Genomic DNA, 26,159 nt, shown 5'->3' on the forward strand with positions numbered 1-26,159 from the left:
ACATTGCAACTATATTTGAGCAGGGTTTTACAGTAATGGCCTTTGCTTTCCTTCTTCCCCATTCCCTCTCATGTTCAACCTAAACCTTGTTGATTTCTGAGGTGGCTTTGCCATTGACTTCAATGGTGTCTGATTTAGGGTCTAAAAGCTCAATGTCAAACTATGTTTGCAAGACTGGGAATGAGCTTGGGGTTTCTTTAAGTGGTATTTTCAGTAGCAAGTTGTCAGTGAAGTCAGGAACTAACAGTTTAGGAGGAGGTCCCGAATGGGTACTGCCCTCCCCATTTTGACTCTTTTCCCCTCCTATTTTGTTTCTCATAGACTAGGAATGACAGGCAACCATTTGCAGTCTCACTGTCAGTGCCTCTGGAGTCAAGCTGCATCAAAGTAGTTCTTCACAGAGCTGTTTCTAGGATCTCTTGTTAGACTCGTGATACAAAAGGTAAGATTGAAGAGGAATGAAGGTAATTTTCCACTTAGTGAAAGTATATGAAGCTGTGACTGGAACAGTAGCTGCTTAATCAAACAAACGCCTCAAAAGTTTGAGTTAAAAAGCTGGTTTTCTTAACAAACTTTCTAGAAAAAGAACTTTTAAACATGACTTTTTAAATGCTCTGAATATTTTAAATCATCACAATCTTGTTATTTGAAGCTAGTAGCCAAACTTGTGCAATGTGTTTGCGTATTTTCCAAATATGAAAAAACATATGGGGATATTGGAAAAGGAAGGATAAAATGTTGCATGGATGCTGTTATTTTAAAAAGTTTAATTTACCTCCTGGTACTTTTGCATCTAATGCAAGGAAGGTTTATGTAAATGTATATTTACTCCCCCAGTGTTGAAAATACTGAATTACTGTACAAGGCAATTTTATACATTTTTTTTTTATTTTAAAATATAAAAGGCACTTGTTTTTAAGTGAGGGGTAATGGAGGGCTATTACATTCAATATAACACTCATCATATTTCAAAAACTTTATGCACACAAAGTTTTCCATTATGTAAAATCCATTTTTGGATTCCTCTTATTAAAGACTAGAGCTATGTTCAGAGATAGTGAAGCCCAAAAGACATCCAACAGCAAAGAATTGGGCCTGGTGACAGGCATTTAGAAAAATTATTGCTGTTCTCTCCTATTCCTAATCAGTTGGTCTATGTGGGAAAACTAATCCGCCTTGGAACAAAGTTTGGTTGTTTTTGCATGGGTGGTTGGTTTGTTTTTTGTTTTGGTGAGTGTTTTTTTTGGTTGGTTGTTTTTTTTTTATGGTTGCTCTTTAGCTAATTGCTTTTGAGCTGGAATGACAGCGGAGGCCAAAATGGGCAGGAATGTTTTTAGTATTTATTTCTGAAGCTGTTTCACCAGAAATGATACATCAACCAAGTGGAGATTTTCTTCTGAGCCATGTTTTGATATGAAACTGATTGTCTGAGTTGATAGAGGAAATAGGGTGCCGTGCAGCACTAGGAACCTCATTGGAAGAATTAATCTGCATGTCAGAAGTCTGTCCATGTATACAGGCTCGGCATGGTGGGATTATGGTTTTGCTTAAATACTGTTTTTCTGTCCCCTGTTTTTAGGTCATGCTTTTGTAGGTGAGAGCTAGCTAGCTAGCTGCTTGCCAGCTTCCAAAATGATGCAGTTTCTGAGAACCATTTTTCTTTTATTTTCATGCATGTCTCAAATTTAATATATACTTAAGAAGTATCAATCACATGCGACCCTTAATTTTGCAGTTGTTTTGTACGTATCTGTAGACAACAGGGAAAAAGATTTATACTGTTTGGGTCACTGGACAAAACAATTAGTGCAAACCTTTATATCAATTTGAAAATAATTACATAAAATGGTATGGGATGGTGAAGAATCCTGGGGTAATGCACGGGTATGAAACAACAAAATCAGTTGGCAGGAGTAGCAGCTCTGCAAAGAGAAGGCTAAGCCACATTTTTTTTACGTCATTGCAACTGACTAAGAGACATTTGTTAAGCAAAACAGTGTAGTATAATGTTGCAACAGGTAACCTTTAGCAAATAACAAAAAGGGGAAATGAGGGGATTGCATTTAACAATAAAAAATAATTAAAAGTATTTTAGCAGCACATCATGGAATTTTTTGTTGTCTTTTTTTTTTTTTTAATGAGTTGAACAATATCCTATTTTTAGTGGAAGGTCAACTTGAACTTTATTTAAACAGAGTCTCTGTTTCTGAATAGAGATAAGAACACTTTAAAAGTGATAACAAAGGGGAGGGCTTGGAGCCAGACCTTCTTAACCTATCGTTACCAGCACAGGATAGCCATCCACGTAGGAACTGTATGCTAAAATAGAGCGGGGTCGTTGTTCTGTGCTCGAAGTGCATGCAGTGAAAATAGCACAGAGACTCATGTGGCAGGATTTTCTTTCTTTAAGAATTTGAAACGGGTCCAAAGAGTATTAATGAAAACCTTTTCTTTGTGAATGAAATGCTGCCATCTGATGTCGCACTACCTTCTTTTTTTGTCTTTTTTGACGTAAATGCTTTTCAATATCTTAAATATTACGACTGCAGTTCCGAGACCAAAAACTCCAGTACCTGCAAAAATGTACCTGGAAGAAGTGCTATGGAGATAAGATTTGTAAAGCATTTCTAAACCAAGTAGGATTTTTTGATTCTGCGGTCACCCGTAATGGTATTTATGCGTTTGAATTTCACAGATATCAATGGAATTATTTAGTTTACTGCTAATATAGTGAGAGCATTGTCATGTTCAAAAGTTTCCATGGTTGCCCTTAAGCGGAGCCACTTGGCTGTGGGTGTAGGCTCAGGAAGAAAACAAACCTTTTTGGATAGCTCTTCATTGAAAAGCAGGGTCTGGTATGCTAGTGCAAAGCCAAAAGTTCTGTAGCTGGTCAGGCTGTAAGATTCACACCTCTGCTGGAACATCTCCTAGAATTTGTCACTGTGTCACAACTGGCTGGAAGTGCGTGCATTGAACCAAGGCAGTAATTTTGCTAGTATGTTTAAGGGAGAAGAATGTATTAGCAGACCTTACTAAGAGTAAGAAATACTAGTATCTGGGTAACTTTGATGCGAGTATGGAAAGTGATTTTATATTCTTTAGATTTATAGTGTTAATTGTTTTTTTGGAAATGCTTTACTCTTCTTAGCCTGTTCATTGGCCTCAGTTAAAGAAAGTGTCAGTAAGGTGCTTAAGTGACTAGGTGGTTGCATCCCAGCACTTCATCCCTGATTCTGCCACTGGTATTCTGTGTGATCTTGAGTAAATAATTTTTCCTCTGTGATTCTGTTTCCTTATGTCACATTGGAAGACGACCTCTGCTTGAAAAAGTTCTTTGATGGAATGCGCTGTAGAAAAAGTAGGCATGACTATTACAAGGAAAAGAGAGCATGTTTTGAGTGTTATAGCCCTGGGAAAAATCTTCATTTGCTATCTCACAGGACGTCAGAAAGTCTGCACGAGACATGTTCATTGAGATGTAATGCTTTCACCATCTCAAACTTTTTTTTTTTCTATAAACCTTAGTTAAAGCTTTTCATGCCATTAGGTCAGTTAATAACCTATTCCGTGTCATGTCGATTTTCTGGTATCCAGTAAGAACTAGGCTTACACTGTATGTTTTTCCTTGATAGATTCATTATAAGGGATGATGTAGGATTCTATCTATGTCAAGAACTATGTTGAAGAACCTGGTGGAAATCTTGTGTCCTTGAGAATTTCAGCTGCTTTTCAGATGTGGTTAAGTTGGCCAATGGATTAAAAAAGTGCTCTAGGGAGAGAGTAGACACAGAGGGAAATGAAAGGGAATGTAAGAAAACCTCTTTGTTTTCTTTTTTGCTCTCAGCATTAAAAATGATCTTCCGGTTACTTCACTGCAAATCTGCACCTAAATGCAAAACCTGTTTAAAGAAAGTAGCCTTCAGTGAATAAATGTGATTAACAAATCTGAATCTTGCTACCTTCTTCAGTTCTCCAGCTCTTCTTTTTTTTGTGGTGTCTTTGCACTGACAGACGTGTTTCCTGTTACTAGTGACAAAATATGAGGTGGTTAGTGTAATCTGTCAGCTTTATATGGAAATTTAAATAATTGGGCAGGTGCATTATAGGTTTTCCCTGGCGTTAAATGGGCCAGATCCTTCCCAGGTGTCAGAGAAGTATTGCTCCATTCCAGGGCATGGTCTGGCCCACAAAGTACAGCTCGTCTTCAAGCAAAAAGAGTCCATGCTGTTGTATTGCAAGTAGAACTAGTACATTTTAGCATTCTGAACATCTTATGTCATATATCAGCTAGAGGATTAAAGAAAAATGCAATGACTGGTTTTGTGACTTCTATAAAACCTGATTTGCACTTGCTGTACTGACTGTAGCAAAAGGACTAACAAATTTTATTCCCAGAGCGGTGGTGTCACCGATTGATGAAGCTATATAATAAATATTAAAAGTAAGAACAAATAATAAAACGTATTCTCAGCAATGTTTCACGTCTTGGAAGTCCTCAGGTGTCCTGTCCCTGTGTATCTTGTTTAAAAATACTAATTCAGACCACACTGTTTTAATATTTTTTCTTGCCTTCCTTGTTTTTCAGAGGCAATAGTCCTGTCCATTTTATGAAATTGATAGGGTAATGTATTGTATGTCAGTGTAGAGTAACATACAATAGAAAAAAAAACAAAACAAATTTGGTGCCAAGTTACGTGGTAAGAGCCTTATGAATCCCTTTGCTGTCCAGCTCAGAAGTCTGAGACTGAGTCATTGCCTGAGACAGAAGTTGGCATACAATCAGAATGTATGGGAAAACAATAGCTATGCTGAAAATTATGAGGATAAGCACCAGAAGTATCAGTAATGACATGTTTCATGTCACCTAAATGTTCCAAAGCTTTTTAATTTTAAATTTTTTTGACATATTTGTGCTCTAGTATATAGCTTTAAGGATGCCCATCCCCCTGCCACCCCTCCAGCAGCCACTGTGTCCTGTCAGTCATCCTGAAATACACTGGAGAGCTTGTCAGGCAGTCCGTTGCAGATGCCTCAGAAGCCAAATAGTGAGCCATAGCAGTTGCACTGAAGTTCCTAACACAAGGAAATTACATAGACAGTTGCTTTAGTGCTGAATATGGACCATTTATATTCTAGGATAGGTGAGTGATGTGCTATTGGCTTTCTAATGATATAGCAGGAAATGGATTCTAAAGATAATGTTTTCTAATTTATGCAGATTATCTTTGGCTCTGCTTTCTGACACTAATTAGTTTATCTATGTCTGTATACAGTGTACTTATTGTTTAAAAGCTGCAGGTACTATGTTCACATTGTATTGCAGATGGATACAAACTTTGTCTGTTTTTCCTGTGTCTTTTTTTCTTACACCAAAAGACCCAGCAGTTTCAGTTTGCACAGTCTGCTGAAAAGACAAAATTCTCATTGTCTTAAAGTTTGTAGCACTTGGTAGGAGTGTGCAGGTGGTTGCTTTTCTGGCTGTTCTGAGACAGAACTGTATCTTGTGACACATGCTTAACATCCTAAGTGTTGTAAGAGCTGCTGGTCTACAGTGCTGAAATTGCCTACTGTAGAGGTTAATTTAACTGAGTGCGAGGTTATAGCAGCCTTTTACCAAAATATCTTGCAGTCAAGATCCCTGCTGTAATTAGAGGCCATATCATACTGGAGTAGACATATGCATTTTAAAAAAACAGAAGATGGACTGTGATTCTCATTTTTTCCTGAGGCAAGCACCAAAATTTGTTGTCCTAATGAAGATGATCTGGAAGGACAGAAGTTCACTTTCTAAGTGGAAATATCAGAGAAAACCCCAGAATGATCTTTACTGGCTGCCTATTTTTCTATCGCCTATTAGAATCATAGAAGCATAGAATGGTTAGAGTTGGAAGGGACCTTGAAGATCATCTAGTTCCAACCCCCCTGCCATGGGCAGGGACACCTTCCATTAAATTAGGTTGATCAAAGCCATTACTCTTGCTTTGATTTAAAAAAAAAAAAATCCTGTTTAAATACTGATTAGCTAATATGGTAAACAACAGTAAGGAGATCCAGGTAAGTTAAAAATATGTAGTCATGTATCAAAATAATTTAAGATTTTGTAGTCTTCACTGCATTGGCTTGCAAACTTGTATTTGTATTTTGGCTGCTTTAAGGAAGTTTCAGCAAGCATTAGAATTTTACTTATTTTTTTTTTTTTTTAAATAAACCCCAAAACTAGAATCAGTGAGTGAGTCCTGAAGTAGGTTATTTATACCTTAGAAAACAATAGAAATTTTCAGAAACAATCATTTTTGCGATTGACTTTCAGGTAACGATATGTTACGGGCCTGACCCAAGGCTAAAAAGCTACTGTTGAGTTCAGTAGCTTTAGTAGTTTTAGTAGTAAAAGTTCAAAAGCTGGTTGAGCCAGGGCTGAAGCAAAGAATAAAAATGCTTGTGTTAGACAATATGCTAAAGTTAAAAAAAACCCAAACCAAAACCAAAAACAACAACAAATGCTTGCGTTAGACAATATGCTAAGGTTAAAAAAAACCCAAACCAAAACCAAAAACAACCCAAAAACCCAGAAAAGGGAAAGTCACAGCACATGGATTCACATCTTTCTGATCTGTAAAAATGGGATTGTATTTGTAACGCTTCCCAAATATGAGACTGCTCAGTGGTAGGATTCTGGAGCACAGTGATCTCTAGTAAGAGGAAGTGACTAGAATTACAACTACGTTTTTATCTGACAAATTTTAGAAAAGATCTGATCGCTGTAGATGACCTGTAGTATAGGAAATTGTGCTGAGACAATGGGGAGCAGCGCTTGCTGCAAGCAGCAAAGGTTTTATTTCCCTTCTATCAAGGAATTGAGGGGAAGCCACTGTGAAGTTAAAACATGAGTGTATCTGTAGAAAAAATAACCTGAAAATCATCTAGTGATTTCTTCAAATCTCAGTAGAAGCATGAAGTGCTATCTCCATCTAGTTTTTACCTGTCCCCTTGCGACTGATAAATGTCTTAACCAGAAAAAAATTCACAGCACAATCGATACTATCTATTTGCAACTGTTGTGATGGATTCCAAGAAGTACTCGTATACTGGGAGGCTTGTGAAAACATCAAAGATAAGGGCTGTGAACCAGCAATATCATGTGATTTTTTTTTTTTTTTTTTTTTAATGTGACTAAAAGGCACATTAATTGAGGTGTTGGTTAAACATTTAGAGAACCAGTGAATTGGAGATGATTAAAAAAAAACAAACCACCAAACTGTCTTTTCAAGAGGACGAAATGATGTGGTTTGATGCAATCTCAGTGAAGCTGGAGGAGAGTATCTTGTTGAATTCAAAGGCCTTCTGATTCAGGGGTGGATACAGCAGAAATAGGTTTTCAGCAATGAGGGTGCTTCTCTGCTGTATGCTGACAGGCTGCACCAGCATGCTGGCAGGTAGGCACAGAAATGACACACTTTGCCAACACTGCAGAGTCAAACAGCACTATTGCTTTATTATGGGAGATGTGGTTTAAGAAGCCATTAAGTAGCCATGCAGTTTGGAATTGAAGCTAACTGGAAGAGCAGGGATGTGAACTGACAGACACTTGTGGCTTTCAGAGCAAATTTTTAGTACTGTAGGAAAGCTTACTTAAATGGGTTAAGAAGGATCTCCAGTTAATATTTACTATCTTTAATTCAAAAGATTGTGTGGAGGTCTGAGTATCGGTGGGAGCCTGTCTTCCAGGTTACTGATAGCTCCCTTGCTAGTATAGCAAATGTTGCTGGAAATAACTATATGGTTGTTCCTGTAAGAAAGCTTGAATTTTAATCTACTTTGCAAACACAGAACCTTTCTGAATATTCATTGTTCAATAAAATGATGCAGTTAATAGGTGTTGGCCCTTTGAGATTGCATTTTGTACTAGACCTCTCACTGTTGAGGTTTACAGACTTTACTTACATCGTTATATATTTAGTGTATGTCCAAATAGTTATATGGTTGAGAAATTGGTTTCAGTTTTGTTTTTAGTTTCCATAGATAACTGATGGGTATTAACGGTAAGAACCACTACAGACGAAGTGAATAGTAAAAAAAGAGCCTGCTTGTGTGAGTACAGAGTGGGTATGTCTTTGCCCTGAACTGTACGAATAAACTCTTGTTGCAGAGATCAGTTCTCCAAGGATGTTGTGTGCACAATGTAAAGAAACCAGGAGATGTTGCACTTTCACAGTGACCTAAGTTGTTGCATGAAGCCCTGTGGGTGATTGTGAATTTGTCTTTTAGTGATTCCTCCACCAAACAGCAGATGCAAAGGGCCTTCCTTATTTCTTGTTTTGTTGCAAGATATACAGCATATTATCAAGAATTGATTATAATATTTGTCTTTTTTTTTCTTTCAATTTTATGGTTCTGTAAAGACTAGATGGTGTCTAAAATATAGAGTCAGGTAGAAGCTATGTAAAGCTTTTGTCCTGAAGAATTCATTTTGTTTTTTAAAAAAACCAAACAACCACAAACAAGCCCAACAACAAAAACCAAACAACCAAACACAACCCACCCCAAAACCCCAAAAAAATCCCCACATACCTAAAATATTTTTTAATGCTTCACATTTGAGGCATCTTTCTTAAAAACTGAATGTTACTGAGATATTAAGATAATGTGATAATGGTGATCTAAATTATTGGACTGTTTGGGTACATATGGTACAGTGCCGCTTTGTAATCTTAGAAAGTCATTGTTAGTTTTCAAAAATCTCATTGGCATTAAAACTGAAATGAGCAAAAGCTGAGCTTTGAAACAACAAAACCAGTCTTAGCAGGAAAGAAGGATAAAGGGATTATGTTAGTATTATTTTAAGCCAGTACCCCAGACAAGGTAGTTGCCCGTTATTTCTTGCCTGTATGAAGCTCTCCTTACAAGGTGCAAACAACTGAATACTCCTGTGGAGGTAAGAAATAGACATAACTACTTAACAGAGACTTGCCCTCATTGGCAGTTTTTTAGAGGTGATATCAATGTATATAAACTGGTTTCACACTCTGGTTGCTTTCTCAGCTACAAAGGGATAAGGAGAACATAGTTCTACTTACTCAAATGTAAGCATTTAAATATTTGTGAATACAGATTATTTAAATGATGTAAGCAATTTTGTAAACCAGTTCCAGTCTTGGTCTCAGTGTGTATGCATACCATGTTGTACTCTTACCAGTTGGATTGCATGCATGGTGCCATTGCACTCAAACTAAAAATAAACAAACAAAAAAAAACAACAATAAAAAACAACCACCCCAAACCCTCAAAGAAACCAAAGGGGAAAAAAAAAGAAAGGAAAAAAAAAAAAAAAGAGGTAAGCACTTTAGTTGCAACCCTGTCTTTCCAGGTCACTTCTGTGTGGGCAACTTTTATTGTGTATAAGAAGACTCTGAAAGTGGTACATGTAAAACTCAGGTATGCAAAACAATTGTTTATTAATTGATAGGCTTGAAAGCTAGGACTGATAAATCACCAAACCAAGCGTTAATATTCCCTCTGTTCCCAGTGAGTCAGATGAGGAAGGTGCTTCTCTGTAACAGGCTGATCCTCGATGATACAGATTTGTTCTCTTCCAGTTCTCCTTTTTCTCATCCTGTAGGATTTTATACCCTTTCATGCAGGTACTTTTCCTCTTGATTTATTGAGCTGCTAAATATTACTATCCTGACAAATCTCTGCATTTTTACTTTTTTTTTTTGTAATTAAAAAATGTAAAAAAGATTTGCCAGATTCATGAACAGTATGTACTTAAATGGATGCTAGGTAGGGATACTGTCCTCTAACATCTATCATAAGCAGTTCTGGATGCTGGAGAAGTATTGGAAGAATGAACCATAGGAAATGGCTGGGCTTGCGTGCCCTCTCTAAATAGCCTGACTGTAACAAACATACTGGGCTAGATGGACTGTTGATCTGATTCAGTAGGACATTTATTATGTTGAATGTGCTTGTAGATATTTTGAGTTCATTGACTTTTGATGTCTTCTGTCTCTTGTGGTTCTCCTTGCTCTGAAATTCTGAAAACGTTAGCTAAGAAAAGTTTGGAAACAAAATATTTTGCCTTCTGGGAGCATGCCCTAACCACCAGCCCGTACTGCTGTGTTTTCAGCCTGTTTTGTTCTGAGCTCAGTGAGTAAATAAGTATTTTACATTGAGTAGAACAGAACCAGCAGAAGATATTGAGGCATCCATCTGCAGTGAGGCTTTACAATTTGAATTAACAAAAGGACTGCAGTCCTTTTCCTGACTAGTAGTCACCACTTGTTTCTGAAGCAGTAAATGATGAGGGGGCTCACGTTCCTTCAAACAGAGCGTTAAGTTAAACTGGGGTATTTCAAAACTGTGGGAGTATCCTACCTATTGATTCATTGGACAGAAAGAGAACCACTGACACTGGCAATTTTGGGAGTCTCAGATTTTATTTTCTTGGGGTTTGTAACAAGCATCTAAAAGCTAAATGTGTAAAATATGGCCAAATAATTTGTATTGACGTTTCTGGAGTTCTCTTCCTTCCATGGAAACTAATAATAGAAAAAGTATAATTCTGGTTGGTCTGATCTCAAGTTTTATTAACTTTATTTTTTGACTTGGAATTAAAACTGAAAAATTAGTTCTTTACATGTGCTATCACCTGACTCTATGCAGCTGAATCTGTGGGAACTTAAGGCTGCAACTAGTATAGCTTGTAATAAAAGAATAAACTTGTCACTTGTATAACCTTTACTAAGAATGGTAAAACCCTAAATTACCTTTAACCTTAATTTTTTAATTATCATCCACATTATCTTTGCTTGCAAGTGCAATTTGGATAGTTATTCTGTGATAAACAATTTGGATCTGTTTCTATGCAACTTACTAAAGAAACCCTAAACCTACTGTGTTGTATTAAATCAATGCTGGGTTCACCGGAAGGTGACAATATATCTCTTCAGCCTGCACAATTGCAGTACCTTATTACTTTATTATACAGCAGCAATAGTTATAATAAGTCCTGCTTAAAAAGGACAGATATCCATTATTTGTGTGTTTGAAGTCTTTATTGGCTAAAAAGGCTTTGCGGGGATATGTTTTATGGCAAGTTAAGCTACTGGAAAATGTAAAATGTCTTTTATTTTGGGGCAATAATCAGTTGCATTCCTACTAAAGCACAGTTACAATTCTTTGTTGGCATGCACACATTTCACTGCAGCTAAAGGCCCGAACCATGGCCCAGTGAACTCAGTGGAAGCCCTTAAATTCACAGCAGTGGACTTTGGATCAAGCTCCTAATGAATGATTTATTCACTTTAAAGACCTTACTTAGCTTTAATTCCATCTTATTGACTTCTGTAATAGGCTTTCTTGACTTAATCTGTCTTGACACTTAGAAAATATTTGTTATTACAGGGTGTAAAATAACTAAATGTTTCACTTTCTCCTGCTATTAATTGCCAGGACTTTTAAGAGCTGCTCTATATATTCTTGTTCTTGAAGTGTTCATTATGACCACTGTAATTTGGCACATGGAATAAGATGCAGGTATTGTACACATAGCATTACTGTTTTTGTTTTGTGATAAATTCAATAATGTAATATATAACTTTTGCTTTAAAGCTCCTTTTTATTGACTACTAGAGAACTTACATTCAAAGGTCTTCTAATGCAATTATCTTTCTGTATTTTTTTTAATATATGGTCTACTTAGAAATTAGAAGAGAAGGCAAGGAATTATATGTACTTTAAATCTATTATTTTACAGTTTATGCAAGTATCTCCATATTTTTTTCACAATTTAGAAATAAGGAATCAGAAAAACTAATTTTACTTCTTGAAATCCTAAGCCTGTTATGGAACCAAGTCTGTATTCCAATAGGCAGTCTCTGGGTTCTGATGGAGGGCCATGATTCTTGCAGCCGTGGCTAAAAATTGCTTATTGCTTCTTTTTTTTTTTTTTTTTTTTTTTCCTTTTATACCTAGGTGAAATGTCATCAAAAGTGCCAAGCATTAAACTGAAAATTGATCCTCGGGATCTGCAGATCCAGACGTTTACTGTGGAGAAATTACTGGAACCACTGATAATTCAGGTATTTTAGTATTGCAGAAAATAAATTGCATAACCATAGAGGGAAAGGAATAAGTCTGAAGAACCCTGGCTAAGGACACTATTATGAAAAGCAGGCATACCCACAGCTCTTCTCTACTTGTAGTTTACTCTAGCTCAGAAACTGTCCAGCGTGATCTGTCTTCTTCCAGATTTGGCCATTCATTTAGTCACTTCCTTTTTTGCAAATGCTACACAATATATCATATCAAATGTTGCATGTTCTAGCTAGTCTCTTGTACATTATTATCTAGTGGAGGTTTAAATGTACAACACACTGCAAATGGATTTCCAACAAATGAAAAGTTTCGTATTGTAAGTAGTGTACAGAGTGGAAGAGAAAAGCCTTGAAATCCGTAGGCGAGCTTCTTTATCTGAATTTTGAAAAGAATTGCATTCTGTTGCATTTTAGAATACATGCCATAAGGACAGTGCAATTGTTGCATATTGTATAAATCTACATTAGTACTTTTCTTTCCAACTAAAGAAAACTTGACCGAGGCATTTAGACCTCATTTTGCAAATAATGTGTATAACTAAGAAAGTGTTAAAAGAGCTCTGTAGCAGTATGTTACAGGTAAAGAGCAGAAAAGACATCTTCTGTTTTGAAACTCGGGCTGTTTTGAATATTCTCTTCATTGTACTTAGAGATGCTGGGATACCTGCATTTAATTAGTCAGTTACACACAGCACAAGGATGCCAGCTTATCACTGGCCTTCAGCTTTGCCAAGATGTTGTAGATGAAACTACTTGTCACAGCTGCACACTGCTTATTTAGTATTCTTTTCCCGGTGGCAGAGGGTATGTTTGCGTGGCAGTCACTGCTCTGGCTGCTGTTTGTGTAGGTACAGAAAGGTGTGACTTCATTCAGAATTTTCTTTCAGTTGCTAACATACATAGAATACTTTGTTGTTTTTCAGGTTGTGAAGATGGTCAGGTACAATGGCTATGAAGTAGTTTCAGTGGTTGGTTAAGATCCTTCCAAGCTCTTTGAGTAATGCCTCTTACAAGACAGTAACTATTGGTTAAATAGCTTATGTTAACAATCAACAAACAAAGCATACTGGGAGGATGACCGTTTGTAAATGGAGCAAAGCCACATTGAATACTGTACTCTGGCTGTTACTCTATTTATATACATGTAAGAATTGGGGATGTACAGCATATTTAAAAAAAAGGTAAGGACATATCTATCAAATTTTCCAATTTTTCCATTTTTTCAATTTGCAGCTTCTCTTTTTCTAGAAAAGACATAAATAAAACCATTTTAATTAAGACTGAAACACTTAGTATTGTACTTGGACAGATATTAAAGGAAATTTTTTTTTTTCTCGTACAACTCATGGGCTTCATTTGACTGCAGTAAGCCACTTAGGTACATGGCAAATTTTGTTATTCCAGGAATGCACTTCTTTTCACACAAACTACTCTGATGACATCTTTCCTTCTCTGTCCTGGGAGCCAGTCCTTTGTATGCTCTTTCCTTGGGCTTGCCAAGGGGTGGTGACCAGTTACAGGGGAACAGTCAGATTATAATTAAAGAGACAGCACATAATGATTGGAGGGAAGAGTAGAGAGATGAAAGATGAAGGCAATAAAAGGATGAGTATGTTTGGTGTGATGGTTCTATGTTCATTTGGACTTTCAAGTCAGAAAAGTCCTTTGTTTATTCCAGAAGTGCTGTATGTGCCCTAAAAGCTAGGAAAAGCGAAGAGATGCTGATCATGTTTTATAACAGTTGTAGAATAGTTGCTTTTAAAAATCAGTTAATTCATTGAAATAAGTTTCTCATTAACAAATAAAGTTGCATTTTCCCCGTTTGGAACTTTTGCCTCTCACTAACTTATCCAGTTTCTTTTATTAATTTTTCATTATCATCTTTGAAATTGCTTCTCTTATTTTTGACTTGATCTTCTTTTCCTCTGTTACTCATTTGTCCCTTCTGGAAGATTCTTTTTTTTTTTTTTTTTTTTTTTCCAGAAAGAAACCTTTTCTTCTTATCATTACTTCATTTCCAGCTGTTACTAACTGAGCTGCCTCTAACTCATCTTGTCTGCCTTTATTTATTTTTGCCTGGGTGTGACTGACGGTGTATAAAGCCTCAGTTAACAGCTCAGTGGTTTGTGCGAAGTTCTCAAGCTGGAGCATCGTATATGGATGGATTATAAAATTAGTTTCAGAGTAGTAGGAAGAGGTGTCTTGATAGACTGCATTTTAAAACCTTCTCTTGTACACCAGTAGGTCAGACTGTGCTGAGGCGAGCTGCTACACTGTGGGTATTTTTAGAGGAGATGAAGAAATGTAAATTTTGGCATGAGTTTTGCAGGATTAAAGAAACTTGACAAAACAAAGAAATACAGTTCCAGAACAAAACAAAGAAATACAGTTCCAGAACAAAACAAAGAAGCCATCTACGCTTTTTAATTTTTTTTTTTTTTTAAAGCTCTTCTCAATCATCTTCAAAAAGCTTGAGTCTGTTAAAAATAGGAATGCTTTGGTTCAAAGAGAATACGATTTTGGCTGTCTGTTCCCACTCTCAACTATAATGCTTTGGTTTTTTTGTAACAGAACTACGGAAGGGAAACTTGCATTTTGAATGGAAAGGAGACAGGAAAATACTTTGAAAATGCAAAAGCAGGGATTAAAACTAATACTCAATGAAGGATAGAAAGGCAATAAATGAACATTGATCTATGATTAGAAAGAGAATCAGACCAGTCACAGATAAAAATGAATAGTATGCTCTGGCTTGTTTCACTTGGCAGCTGCTGGTTTGAATGCAGTTTAACTTTGAGATTTATGTTCTAATTTATTTATTTATTTAATAGCCTTGTAATGCTCTGGTCGGAAAGAGACAGTGGAAGTGTTTGAGCTTTTCCGAAGTCTGTCCTAGCCCGTTATGCTAAGTGTTAGAGCAATCATTAGATTAACAGCATTGATATGGGAGAAAATGAAGGCAAAACCAGCCTATGTGGAAGTAACTTTGCAAATGACTTTGATGATAGATTATTGCTCTTCATTGCAATCTGCAATTCACAGCAGTGATCACTTTGATACTGTGTAAACAGTATGACACTTTGGTTTGTATAAAACCCTCTCTGACTTGGCAACTTCTCTGGCCCTGGTATAAAACAGTGCCCCTGAATTACAATGTTTGGGGGATTGTAGGAGCTGCATTTCCCTCTTTGCATCGCAAAGAGTGGCCTGACCCAGGTGGTAAATTCAAATAGTTCTGTGCAGGGCTCTGCAGAGGTAGAAACTCTGTTGGAAGTGAATAACTGCATTAGTGTAATTCTGTGTGCAGCCTTATAAATTGTGCTATCATGGGGATGTACTACTAGCTGCACTCTGTTTTCTATCTATTGCAAAAAAGTTTCTTTAATACTGTCCAGTTGCCCCCTCACCAGAAGGGGTTCTCTCTGTCCATGGCCTTTATTTTATTTTATTCCATGTGCTTTGACGACATTAGTTTTGAAAGGAAGGCTTTTAGGTGAAATTCCCTATCAATGCATTTGGCACACTACAAGTGATAGTTGTCAAAATTGACATCATTCAGCTGACAGCTGCCTTGATGTAAATTGGGTACATGCTCAGACAATCTTTCTTTAATTCTGGGCTTTTATCAGAGATGTGCTCTGTTATGGAGCAATTAGTGTGAAGCAATCAGTAGATCATAAAGCATTTTCATTCACATAGCTGATGTCTTATATTTGTCATGCCTGTGCTAGATTCACTCACAAAATATAACAATTAATGTAATGGAAAATATCCTTTTGCTTTATCTCATTCTCGGAGACTGAAATCTGTTTAATCTCTTTGCTATACTATGTAATGATTACAGTCATGCTAGGTATAAATTTGGTTGTGTAGCAAGCTATTATAAGAATTTTTCCTTTTGAATTGATGTACAAGTTTTAAAAGATACGATGAGATTCATACAGCTTCATTAATTCATGCAGGAAACACTTCATAACTGCCTTTGCTCTGCAGTCATTCCAAGTCTTATAAGCTTTAAATTTGCCATTTCTTTGGATATTGTATCCAGAGTGCTCTCTATATATTTTTGTATACACACACTTTTAATATATGTGTGTTGTGTGTGTGTATGTATACACAAGTAAATATTTGTCAGAGCTTTTCCTTGCCAAACCTCTTGTCTTCCATCTATTTAATTTTTATACATATGATGCCTGAATGTGTTTAAGAGTCGTTGAGATGTGGTGTTGGGGGATATGGTGTAGGGGAGAACTTTGTTAGAGTGGGGTTGGTGGTTGGACTTGATGATCCCAAGGGTCTTTTCCAACAGGAATGATTCTATGATTCTGTGATCTAAAGAAACCTCATGGCTACAATAGACAGGTAAATTTTACAGAATACATAGAAACATCCATGTGTTCTAGAGTCCCTTCCATCACCGATGAAAAATAGGCAATTTGAAAGGCATTTATTCTCACCTGTCGTTCACACTGACAAAAGTTTGCTCACACAGAAAACACACACTGTTGGTTTTAGTTCTGTGTATAGTGTGTTTGCTTTCTGCACACTGCAAGTGGTTAACCAGTGTTTATTTGTACGGGCAATACTTTGTTAAACGTCTGACTCGGATGTGAAACAGTGAGCAGGGGGTCCTGCTGCTGTTATTAGATCACTTCCCCCCCTCCCCCCCAAAAAATGTCTAGGGATTGCAGTAACGCTGAACTAAATTTTAAACAAAAAAGAATGTTTTATGATTGGTGCTTGAAGATACTTTGATATTAATATCAAAGGTGAACCAAATATTTTGGTACTCAAAGTACCAAGACATTGTTTCCTTAACTACTGCAATATTCAAATACTGTCTGTAAAGCTGTGAGGAACTGAATATAGCATTGGAAGACTGCTGCATGATTCCTTAGAAATTCCGTATTTGGGATAACCATGACAAAAAATCCCACCCCTTCAGCCTAATAAATAATGGCAATAACAGGCAACAATAACATGATTCAGCTTTGCAGCTGTGATGGCATATGGGCTTAAAAATCTCACTTAAAAAAACCTTGTGCCTCTAGCAAAAGGTGGTTGCTCCTGCCATAGATACAAAATAAACTCTTGATAATGATTTCCATTGAATGCTGGGAGACCTGCTGTATGTGGCAACGAGAGTGTGTTAATAACAGGGAAATGCAGTCGGGCAGGAGCAGGATTAATGGGGATATGTTTTTCTTTTTTCTTATAATGATATAATTTTGACTGTGTATTCTGCCACTACAGTACAAGCTGTGTTGACAATGGATCGAAAGGGCACGCTATATTAGCTACTGTGTAGTTCAATTATTTCTGTGTAGGATCTGCATAAAATTTTTGCATTCAACATTGGGATTCTGTATTAGAGAATCCAGAGTAGTTTTTCTGTATTTCATAATCTCCATGAGCCAAGAACTACCTATCAAATTTTAACTTGAATTTGAGATCAGAAGCTGGCTGATATTTCCTGACAGTGATGTTGAAGATGAAGGGTCTTGCAGTCAAGAGTTTTCACTTGCAGGACTGATTATTTTTTCATATTTTTCCGTTTGTTTTGTTTCCTTTCCTCCTCCAAAACATGTGAATGAACAGTACATAGAATATTATTTTACATAAAAAGGAGACTACAGTGAAAATCTGAGAAATAGAAGATATTATTTTCTGGGAATGGTGATTAAATAGTTAAGACCTTTTAAAAATGTCTTTTACTGATAGGTTTTTGTGGAAGCTTCTAATTTTTTTACAGTATTTAATGCCTTTCTTGTTGGAAGTATCAGCCTGCAATTTCTCTAACTTGCTCTTAAAAAATATGATAATTGAAACTGCATTAAGTGCTCTAGAAATAATGTTACAGGGTTTGTAAAAATAAAAGATATTAAGATTCTTATTCCCAGTGCATTCTCTACCAGCTGGCTGATTTATATGCAAGAAATAATTTCATTTACTTTCTTTGAGCCACAGTCAGAAAAATACCTAAGCCCACTTTAACAATCTGAGACAGAGTTATTTATGTTGCTGTCTCCGTGTGACATGCCAAAGCAGTCGATGTCAAGTGGCTGGTCCTTTTTCCCCCAGAATTCCACATGAATGATGTAGGGGTCAGGGCTTTTGTCTTTCAAAGATGTGTTTATAGAAATGCTTCCCAGAGCATGTTTGTCAGTTACCTTTAAAAATGCTGATTTATGAAAAACACTAAAGTGTCTGAATTAATGAACAAAGTGTAAAGGTGAGCTAGGGCACAGCCAGCGCACTTCTCATTAGGTACCTGTGAATGGAGCCCTTTTCCTTAGACCAGCTCAAACCACAAGCTCTACTGCAGCCATTAGCGAAGTTTATCTGCTGGACTGAGAAATTCATACCCAGCTTTTGCTTTGCTTATAGAGTATTGTTGATGGTTGGAATGCCATTTAACAAAATGAAGCAATTATATAAAATGTGTTCATTGACCTCCAAGACTAGATCTGTACTTAATATTGTACTATCCATGTTCTGCACAGAGAACAAGATAGGAGGAGCTTAAAAAACATCGGGGAACTCAATGAAAATAAAGTATGTTTTAAAATATCTATATAAAACTTTTCTTTTAAAATCTTTTAGAAATCTTTCCTTAGTGTGACAGCTCAAGCAATGCTTTAGAGGAACAGTCTGTTAGAAACATTCTGTTGGAGTGTGGAGGCTGCGGTCAGATGATGAGGAATGTGGAGTGGGACGCTATATAAAAATAAGTTCTTTATGGATGTTGAAGTGCATTGGTCAGAAGCATAATTTGGACAAAGCTGCAGTAAACATACATTCTGAGTAAAATGATGTACAATTATAATGTTGAGAGCGCATGCCCTCCCCCCCGCCTTCCAATTTTGAGGTGCTGGCTTCTGACAGCTGCAGTCTTCCTTTGTAAGAACAGAAAGCATTTTGAAATGTTTCTATGCTCATTTTGGGTATTTGCTTCTGAGATAACTTGGGAGATTTCAGCTGGAAGTATGGGAAGATTCAGCACTGATTATAATTCCTGCCTTGGCTGAAGCTTTCTTAAGTAGCATTAGTAATTTTTATTTTTATTTTATCATGAGGAAATTTTAAAATAAGCAGTGTCAGGAGTTTGCATCAGGGTTAATACAACAGTGAGATTTCTATTAACTTTGCTTTGATCATATAGAAAGAAGAATACGAAGATGAGGCATATTAAGTAAAATTATCTGTCAAATCTGATTCAATAGTTTTGCCCATTCTCAGTATGTATGCTGAGCTTGCCTGTCTCTCTCTAAAGCAGGGGGAATCTCATTGCTTATTCTCAACTATATTAATTTGATTTTTTTTTTAATTTGAAAACAATATAAATTCACTTACAGAACTTACACCGTTACTGTCTCTTTTATTTCTTTTAAATGTAGGTTACAACGCTAGTGAACTGTCCACAGAATCCTTCTAGTAAGAAAAAGGGCCGTTCCAAAAGAGCTCGTGTCTTGCTAGCTTCTGTGGAAGAAGCCACTTGGAATCTGTTGGACAAAGGGGAAAAAATTGCCAAGGAAGCAATTGTGTTCAAAGAGGAACTTCATGCAGCACTTGCTGATGTCCAGAAAGAGAGTAAGTATATGACAAGTAATTTAGGCATCACAAGGAATTAGCTTAACTGTCTAACCCTGGTGTCAACGTGAAGCTAGGATATCCATGAGAAATATGTTTTGATGTGCACGTGCCTGAATTTTGAGTTGTCTAGTTGTATGTTCTCAGCTACCACTTTTAAGGAGGTAAAGTGTGCAAGCTGGGCCCCATTGTGGAAAACCACTTATATCAGTGGAAGTTTTGTTTTTTCAATGAAAATGTTTCATTTTCATTCAAACAAGTGTTTTTGTTTTTTTCAATGAAGACAGGATGCCCCTTGTTAATTTTAGTGGCTGTTAAGCACAAGTTTAAGTGAGTGCATGCTTTAATACTCTTCTTGAAAAGAACTGTTTACCTGAATCTGGGATTAAGGCCTTTTAGTTAAAAATTTGTAAACAGAAATCTTCCCTCTTCTGTGCAGTAGCAAGGCCTTAATTTGGGAAGTTGTAACAGTCTCATTTTGAGACTTCAGTAGGAGGAAGATAGATTCTTTAACCTACTGTAAGAGTCATCCCCTCATGATAGAGCAGCTCTTCTTTGGTGAGTTTTGCTATATTCCATTTCCTCGTGCCCTATCTCCCTGTTTCCAGCTAGACTCCCAGAACAGGAGTAGGTTTTATGATCTGCTCAGAACACTGTATTAGCCAGTTTCTTTCAGCCTCTTCGTTGCTTTGTTGGTTTTTACTCTCCTCATGGATAATCATGGCCTATTGGGTGAATATGAAGGTCAGGCTCAAATAGTAATAAGCTGGATGACAGACATCCAAATCGTGTTGCTGCAGAAATCAACCTTGAAAATTGATTCAGGAGAAGGTTTCAGAGGAACAAGGGGACAGAAGAGTAATGCTTTTAGTGCCTGGTCATTCCAGAATTATGTCCTTTCATTAGTGCTCCATGAATTTTATAAACAAATGGTTCCTGACGGTTGCCTGAAATCAGATTAAGAGGCCCTGATGAAAGCCTTCCCAAACACATAGGAGCAGACAAGGAAAGAACAATGGTCTGTACCATAAAGTCATGGCCAGGCGATGTTACTGAATGAGCTGGCAACCAGGCTCGGTTTTATCAAGGGGCAAGGTGGGCTTCAGTTGCCTTTTCACGACTGAGCGGTGTGGCATATGTTCTTATGCTGTGTGACAACTTGTGCCTGAAGGACTGTGTGTTAACCATGTAAATCAGGTCTTTATATCACTCTGCTCTTACTAAGGTTGCAACTTAGTGAGGATTTTTTTTTTTATTATTTTTTATTTTGTGTTTCTCCGTGTGCAGCTGGGCCAATTTCTGAGTCTCTGCTGTTGTTCAGGGTAGTGCTTACGAGCTATTGGCTTCCTCTGGATCCAGAGATGGCTGCATTTTAGAGTTTGACATATGCATATGGTGTCTGCAGTACCTTAAGGTCCGTTGTGATTAAAAGCATTATGACCAGCAAATATCATTGTTATCTGTCATGCTGATAAGCTGAGGCTTTAAAAAAAAAATCATTCATTTTGGAGTACTCGTAAAATGTTAGCCCATCCATTCCAGGCCGATAACACAAGACAGAATAAAATATATAGTTTTATATTGATTTTTATACATAGATAATATAAAAATATTTCACATTTTCAATTTATTTATTGATTCTCAGCCAAGACCAGAGATAACTACAAAAATAAATAATACATAAAGTAGATTATATACACCTCATACGTTTTAAAAGAAAGTTAAGTCCATGTTATCACCTATCGTTATGCAATGACAAACTGAGTATTCATAGCCAATCTTCCTCTAAGGATTTGCCAAACCGCACAAGTTAATTTTAAGAAGTTGGTGAACAATTGTAAAATAAATAGGAGTATGTTAATTTTGCAGATATTTTTAGTCCTGTGAAGCTGTGTATTATTTTTAATTTGTGGTATGCCACATTATATATAACTTTATTGCCTGTTATTCAAGTCACATTCTGCTGCTGTTAAACGCTTCATGTTATTTACTTGAAGCTCTTTGAAAGGTTGTGGGTCAGAAACTGTGCTTGCATGTGGTCACCTGCTATGTGTGTCATAGCATATAGTATTTAGTTTTCTGTGGGCATATTTTTCTGTGGTGACTGGCAAGTATTTTATTAATATGCTCGTAAATTATGAATTTTTACATGTGGCTACAGCTTGTGTTTACTGTGCAGTGGAATTTTGAAAGAATGCTCTAGATAATTTCACTCAGATGTGAACCAAACTGTCAGTCCCAGAGCTGCACACCAACATCTGGAAAGAATAAATACTCTCAGCTCTTCTCACATTTTAGCTTCCGTCACTCACTGAGCTTGTTGAGTTGAAGACTATAACATGAAATTAAATGCTTATTTATTTTGAATGCCAATCACCAGTGTGCAAATGCTGTTTTGTTACTCTTGGAGCTCATTAATAGGGATTCCTTTTAGAAGGGTGATAGACTTTTTTTAAGTTGCTACTGATAATTCTGTTCATAATTATGTTTTGGGGGGTATAAAGGGGCAAATTATTAGGATAAAAGTGAACAGTGAAGATAAGATAAATAGAAGATTTGTCATATATTAATTCATCTGATGCATTAGTTACTTGTCTCTTCAGAAATGGGGACATGGATATGGCTTTGCTGACTATGGTTCAGTCTTGACAAACACTGTCAGAAGATGAGATTTTGGTCTTTCAAATTCAGTTGAGTTCTATTAGTGATATCCGAAAGAAGGTGTTGCTATAATTGATGGCAGATACGTTCCCTAGATAAATCTCATTTCTGCTTCCTTTGACATCTGCAAAGTTGTACCGAAGATTTATAGTCTTGGAGCTGATCATTTTAATACAGAGGTCCTCCACATTTTTCTGAGTTTACTCTCAAGAAAGTACTTTTTAAGGCCATCTCTGTCCACATCTTGATTTACCTTCTGGAACTCTACTAAATGAGTCACCAGACAGGCCTTGTGGGTGAGGCACTAAGTGCATCGCCCAGAAATCTACTAGCCTAGTAACTGAAGAACTGCCTTTTCCTGTTGATCTGGTTTGGTGAAGCTTTGTTAAAGGGTACTTTTTGCTCTAAAATAGTGTAATAAACACAAATATAAGTACTTTGAAAAATTCTCACTGCCAGATTTCATGTATAAAGCATTTAAAAAAATTGCTTTCTGACTCATAATATTCTGTGAATCAATGGTAAAATAACTGAGCCTTATACAAAGGAATAAGAAGCATTGTTCAACCATGAATGCTTCCGGTGCTAAACACCAGACTATAATTAATGTCCTTATTCTGATATTTAATCAGTTTTAAGACAAAGCAGTGATGTAGTTTATGTGGGGAAACATTCTCTTAGGAATTTGCATTAAAGTCAAGTGTTATACTTCAGATAATGATTTTTTATGTCAAGGTGTGATTGCTTATAGTTTTCAAACAGCTGTACAGGCATAGCTAAAATGTTTGGTATTTATTGCCATTGCTTTCTGACTATATATGGTCAGAAATACAACAGTTGTTGTCTGTGTTGTTTCTGTCTGTTGCAATGTCAATGTTTCATGTGTTTAGCTGTTATCATGCCCAAATGTGTTCCTAGATAAGCCTTTCATCACATGTAACAGTGAATTGAAAGCAAGTTACTTGCTGGAGTTATATTTTGAGCCTTCAGTTACTTTTTAAAAGAAAATCGGAAAAAAAAAAATTGATATTTCAAATGTCCATATTTAATGTCTTTTGACATTAAACAGGAGAGGCAAGGCTTTAATGGCAAGGAAGAAATTACCATTCACTGGCAAGAAATGGGGAATGTACTGTAAGGTTACTTACTAAAGGAAGGGGATAGTGATCTCTTGTATTATACTATATTCTTATTTGTGTCTGTCATCATCCCGTGTCCACCCTCCAAAAAATATCTTAAAAATAAGCTTAGCTTTCTCATCTTTACATTAAGAGGCACATGTGTATGCTCTGCATTTTAGGGACTTTAATTCTGGGTGACAGAATTTAGATATTCAAGTGTCTCAAAATAATCTGTGCTGTACACCCTTTTCATCAAACCAAGCACAGATCGCTCCTCACCTCACTATATCTGGATCAGGTGTCCCTGAGTGGGAAAGGGAGAATGAAGACATGGGTGTAAGGCATGAAGGGGGTGTGTGGTGGCTCTGATTACACATTAGAAAGAACTGTATGAGATGTGGAAGTGGAACTTCCTGATATGCAATGGTGAAATAATAGCAATGCAACAGAATACAGTGGTATCTGAGTGGGGTAAGGGACTGCGTGGCAGGAGAAAAATGTCCTGTAACAGCTACAGAAAGCTATTGTGAGAATCTGAGTTATCATGGTGTTGAATATTAGGAACATGCATGAGGTATCAATTTGCTTTGCCCTGACGCTGATAGTGTCACTTCCAACTGGCTGAAGCAGAATCCTTTATTTGCTGTAGCAGATGTAGATGGTGTTTTTGGGAGCAGAACAGGTGATTATACTAGTGACTAGTATGGATTAAGCTCTTGTTTTTAGAAGTGGTAGGTTGTTTTGTGCTCTGATGTGACATTGACTCCCAACCTTCTCTGGTACTGATTCTGCTTATGTGTTAGTTCATGCCTGTGGAACTTGAGGCTGCAAATACTAGTGTAAATCAGAGTTTATAAGTTTTCTATTATTGGTATAAACCATTGATTATTTTTTTTCTCTCAAGTTCCGTTTGAGACCAGAAAGATTGAAATCCTCTCTCTTTACTGACTCTGGTACTTCCCTCCCTCCCTTAGTCAGTGGGCTGCCTTTGAAAACCGCGTTTCTCTAGAACTGTAAATCCACCAGCCCCTAAGGGTGCAGTTCACAGGAGTGGGTGACAGGACTTTCTTGGCAACAATACCTCCATGTGGGAGGACACAAGAATGGCATAAAATTCACTGCATTCCATGTGGATTTCACACTGCTGCAGTTAAAAATAAAAAACGAGAGGAGAAAGCCAGATGTAAAAACAAATAGAAGAGAGAGAAATGTGATGCTTAGATAGGATTTAGTAGGAGAAAGAAAATCTACTCAAAGAAATAAAAAAAGAAAGCATGATTCTGATGGTCTTGCCTAAACCAATAAAGAACAGTTAACTGTTCCCTGAGCGTGACGTTGAACATTGTCTCTGAGGAGTGCTTGCAGACTGCGGTTAGTGATATTAGTGCAAGCATCTGTATAGACAGATTGCCTGCCATCGGCTAGCAGCCCAGCAGAAGTGTGTACCTTTTCTCAGCTATTTGCCAATGGCAAATTTGCCAAGAGGCTTACAGTTAACTTGTTTTTAAAGGAATCTTTATGTAAGTTTTTGGATATTTTTGGTGCAGGATAAAGTGCATGGATCCTCTAACTTTTTAAAAAATTTCCTGTGCCTGAACTGTTTTGTTTTTCTTTTCCCTGTGGTCAAGCATAGATTTTTTTTTTTTAAGTAGGGGTCATTTGACTGTAGCAGGCAGAAACCGATTAGCTAATGGTAGTAACACTTTGGGATTCATCTATCTGTGTGTGCTGAACAGAGTCTTGGAAGTATCAGTCTTCCAATAATTATGTAGTTATGATATATCTGGACTTTGATTCTTTGAATTGCTTCTCATTTGAATGTCTAAAATAATTGAAATACTGTGAATACTCCCATCTGCCTGGTCTCTAAATTGGAAAGGCATGGATTTGATAGATGGACCACTTGGTGGATAAGGAACTGGCTGGATGGCCGCACTCAAAGGGTTGCAGTGAATGGCTCAATGTCCAAGTGGAAACCAGTGATGAGTGGCATTCCTCAGGGGTCAATGCTGGAACCAGTGTTGTTTAACATCTTTGTTGGAGACATGGACAGTGGAATTGAGTGCAGCCTCAGCAAGTTTGCTGATGACACCAAGCTGTGTGGCACGGTCAGCACACTGGAGGGAAGGGATGCCGTCCAGAGGGATCTGGACAGACTTGAGAGGTTGGCCTGTGCAAACCTCATGAAGTTCAACCAGGCCAAGTGCAAGGTCCTGCACCTGGGTCATGGCAATCCAAACACAAATACAGGCTGGGCAGATAATGGCTTGAGAGCAGCCCTGAGGAGAAGGACTTGGGGGTGTTGGTGGATGAGAAGCTCAACATGAGCCAGCAATGTGTGCTCACAGCCCAGAATGCCAACTGTATCCTGGGCTGCATCAAAAGAAGCCTGGCCGGCGAGTCGAGGGAGGTGATTCTACACCTCTACTCCACTCTCGTGAGACCCCACCTGGAGTACTGTGTCCAGCTTTGGAGTCTCCAACATAAGAAGGACATGGACCTGTTGGAACGGGTCCAGAGGAGCGCCGTGAGGATGATCAGAGGGCTGGAGCACCTCTGCTATGAGGCCAGGCTGAGAGAGTTGGGGTTGTTCAGCCTGGAGAGGGCTCTGGGAAGACTTTGTAGCAGCTTTTCAGTACCTAAAGGGGGCCTACAGGAGAGATGGGGAGGGAGTCTTTATGAGATAGTGGAG

At 37.3% G+C, this 26,159-nt stretch overlaps 1 protein-coding gene across 3 annotated transcripts in view; it reads left to right on the forward strand.

Moving 5' to 3' along the window:
* The first annotated feature begins 329 nt into the window (after nucleotides 1-329).
* The window catches only part of CTNNA3 (catenin alpha 3), a 533,166-nt gene continuing 507,336 nt past the window's right edge, over nucleotides 330-26,159 (forward strand). Inside the window, exons 1-3 of one of the 3 annotated variants that reach the window (XM_054204553.1) lie at nucleotides 330-442; nucleotides 11,974-12,080; nucleotides 19,493-19,685. In XM_054204553.1, coding sequence (XP_054060528.1) covers nucleotides 11,979-12,080; nucleotides 19,493-19,685 — 295 coding nt within the window. In that variant the 5' untranslated portion in view covers nucleotides 330-442; nucleotides 11,974-11,978. Of the gene's footprint in view, nucleotides 443-5,012; nucleotides 5,142-9,413; nucleotides 9,433-11,973; nucleotides 12,081-19,492; nucleotides 19,686-26,159 lie in introns of those variants that run through there. The other 2 variants (XM_054204552.1, XM_054204554.1) reach the window with 2 other exon arrangements.

The sequence above is a fragment of the Rissa tridactyla genome, chromosome 6 (genome assembly GCF_028500815.1).
Source record: "Rissa tridactyla isolate bRisTri1 chromosome 6, bRisTri1.patW.cur.20221130, whole genome shotgun sequence".
In the NCBI taxonomy this organism is placed as follows: domain Eukaryota; kingdom Metazoa; phylum Chordata; class Aves; order Charadriiformes; family Laridae; genus Rissa; species Rissa tridactyla.